Below are 3,236 nucleotides of genomic sequence, written 5' to 3' on the forward strand. Positions count from 1 at the left end.
TTACGAAAATGGAAAAAAGTAAACTTCGTGTACTGATTAAGCATTACGATCCCAAATCCACTAATTGGAATACGAACTGCTACCCCATCCAGCATATTCTCAAGATTTAGCGACTATTTTCTGTTTCCAAACATAAAGAAATGGCTGGGCGGTAAGAGATTTGAGTCGAATGAAGAAGTCATTACCGAAACAAACGCGTATTTTAAGAGCTTTGAGAAAACCTATTATTTGCAGGGAAAAAGAAAATTAGAAAAAACGCTGGACTAAATTTATCGAGCTAAAAGGTGATTATGTAGAAAAATAAAATGTTTATTTGCCGAAAAAAATTTGGTTTATTCAAAAAGTCACTGACTTATCAAACCGCCCTTGTATATTAATTGGTTTGAGTTAAAATATATTTTTCAACCAATGACTTTTTAATTATATTAATTAATTAATATTTTCTGCTTCTATGCTTGATGAAACGTCAATTAGTGTCTAATGCACTCTACTCAACAATGGCAGTGATCACTTGGATGATCCACTCTAAAAAGTATAACATTGAAGAAAACAAGATAGCTGACAAACTGATTGATATGCATTTATAAATAGGTCTCAATATGAGAATCTTGTTCTCCGCTTTTATGCTACTTATTAATGCCTGTGATCACTTGCATGATCCACTGTAACAAGTGTTACATTAAAGATAACAAAATGACTAAATAACTGATTGATGTACTTATGCAATTATTAATTGATCTCAATATGTCAATCTTCATTTCTGATGAAACTCGCGTTAGTATCTTAAGCATTCTCTACTCAGTATTGTCTTTGATCCCTTAGATTATCTTCTGTAACATGTGTTCCATTAAATTATAAGTTTTTCAGATTATTTTCTAGAAGTATATATAGTATAAGTGTTTAATATACTACGCCCAGCATATCTTTCTGATAGAATAAATATTGCATTTGTTTTAAGAGAGTGCATTTTTCCGAATTGGTATGAGATTTCGATTTATAATTCTCCATGTATGTCGACATAACCAGTATTTCATGAAGATTTTAGCATGTATCTCAGTATAATATTTTGATCAATTTGAAATTTTCTAATGAAATTTTCACAAGATACACAACCAATAGTTCGTTTAGGTCTAATTACTTGCCTATAAAGAATGAAAGTTAACGAAAGTCATTGTGTTAATAGTTTCCAAACATTCAAAATTATATTATAAGCCAGTTTAATGACCGATACATCTGTACCTTTTGTCAAACCTAAATATCTTATACTATCTTCCCTTTCTATTCCACATTACTCAATTTTATATTACTTGAATTTATATTTAGATGACATGAAATGCAAAAGGCTTTCTTTTTTTCAGTATCTACTGTAACTCTTCACCTTCGGAAGTATCTCATGATAATCAAAAACATATCTTTAATGATTTGGTTTTTTCTTTCAGAGGAAGAAAACTATTCATCACAAAATCTTAACATTTATCAACAAATCAAAATCAATATGCAATATTACTTACAGAAAAAATTCATAACCCACGTCTTACCCCCACTGCTGTTACTTAATTCATTATTTCATTAATTAATTTAGATCTTATATATTTTTTTTAATTTTCATTTACTTTAATTCATTACATATTTTTAAAGAAATGTAATATTTTTATACTTTTAATTGTGTACCGTTTTATTTAACTCTTAAATAAGTAAATATAAATAAATAAATAAATATAAATAAATATATTTTTGATTTTTATGGTGGTAAAACTTGTCCTTTATTTTTATAACCGAAGTATCCAATATTTCTAAGTTCATTTATCAAATCTGGGTGCAGAGCAATAGCTTTGAAAATTGCTTTCTCCAGCTCATCATATTGGAAATGAGGTTCATACGGCATGTCAACCAGTTGACACATCATTGTAGTGCCCCGTTCATTACCCACCGCAATTGAATGCCCACATTTGGCTATTCTATATATGGAAAAAATATTGAAATAAAGTAAATTTAAATAAAATTAAATATTAAATAAAATAAAATAAAATTTTTAATGAAATATTTGAATTCAGCATATAAATTACTTTGCCGTTGTTTGGAAGGAGCTTTGCAAATTTGTGGATGATATTGGTTTCAGTAAATTACGGCGTATATCCCATATATCCACTGTTTTTCGATTTATAGCAATGATGATTGTGGAGTGTGTGCGACTCCAATAAGCACAGTTTAATGGCGTAAACTGATCTTTAAGTGTTATGAGTGGTTTATAGATACCCTCAACCCAAACACGTATGCACCTTAAAGGATAATAATAATTATTATTCCAATTTTTATATTTTTTTTTTATTATTTTCATTTATTTTAATTTCACTTCATATAAAAAATGAACAGAAAAAAAAAACATTTTCTTACCAATCGTTTCCGCAAGTAAGATACACCTTTGGTGACCATGGTGAAAAATCCAACATATTAACTGCGCTCCTATGTGCTCGAATAACATCTAAATACTGATGTGCATAGCTTGTTGAGCACTTATATATACAACCCTCGTCTGTCATTATATAGTAAATATCAGCTGCTGTTGGGTGTACAGTTAAATTTAAGCCCTGTGGACTTTGACTTGAAAATTGTATAGCATCTCTTGGTTCTCGAATTTGAATTCCTTCAACCTTACCCTCTACACGTTCTAATATCATTTGAGCATATGATATAAGATATGGTCCACTAACAATACGAAATTTCGTAACGCAACCATCTTGTGCAAGTGATAAAAATGGGTCAATGCCATCACTACCATCTGTCTCATTTTTCTTAATCCATCTAATTGTCACAATACTTTCACAGCCACTTAATGTTTCAGGATTGGAAACACTGACTGGAGGCATATCAGGAAAAGTTATATCACGCACTTCCACATTACCATCGTATAAGCCGATAGCAATTAAAGAAGGCAAAAATTGTGAAAATTTGACAGCAGTACAAGGTAACGGATAATTGTATATACGTTCAGGGTTTTCTGGATTTTTAACGCTCCAAATGCATACCTGCCCAGATTTGGGAACAGTTGATGCTGAAAAGGAGAAAATACCATAAGCAACTGCAAAGATATCGCCATTTGATGGACAGAAATCAATATCAGCCATAGATCTACGTAAATTTCCTGGTTGAGGAAACTCAAAGAGTATTTCAATTTTGTACTTTAATTCATGTTCCTTATCCAAACGGCTAGGCAATTCCATACCACGATAACGACG

At 30.6% G+C, this 3,236-nt stretch overlaps 1 protein-coding gene across 1 annotated transcript; it reads right to left on the reverse strand.

Moving 5' to 3' along the window:
- Nucleotides 1-1,714: 1,714 nt before the first annotated feature.
- LOC119682957 (dynein intermediate chain 4, axonemal-like) lies at nucleotides 1,715-3,230 on the reverse strand. The gene is made up of 3 exons (XM_038096534.1): nucleotides 2,395-3,230; nucleotides 2,067-2,279; nucleotides 1,715-1,958 (listed from the first exon to the last, which is right to left on the reverse strand). The coding sequence occupies exons 1-3, from the start codon at nucleotides 3,219-3,221 to the stop codon at nucleotides 1,742-1,744; spliced, it is 1,257 nt and encodes a 418-aa protein (XP_037952462.1). The 5' UTR covers nucleotides 3,222-3,230; the 3' UTR covers nucleotides 1,715-1,741.
- Nucleotides 3,231-3,236: the final 6 nt, after the last annotated feature.

The sequence above is a fragment of the Teleopsis dalmanni genome, chromosome 2 (genome assembly GCF_002237135.1).
Source record: "Teleopsis dalmanni isolate 2A chromosome 2, ASM223713v2, whole genome shotgun sequence".
Taxonomy (NCBI): Eukaryota; Metazoa; Arthropoda; class Insecta; order Diptera; family Diopsidae; genus Teleopsis; species Teleopsis dalmanni.

Excerpts from the sequence above, each read along its gene's own strand:
- LOC119682957 (XM_038096534.1), bottom strand. The coding sequence starts at position 3,221 with ATGGAATTGCCTAGCCGTTTGGATAAGGAACATGAATTAAAGTACAAA. Across the intron at positions 2,280-2,394 it reads CTTACTTGCGGAAACGATTG|GTGCATACGTGTTTGGGTTG; the intron begins GTAAGAAAATGT and ends TTATCCTTTAAG. Across the intron at positions 1,959-2,066 it reads TCCTTCCAAACAACGGCAAA|AATAGCCAAATGTGGGCATT; the intron begins GTAATTTATATG and ends TTCCATATATAG.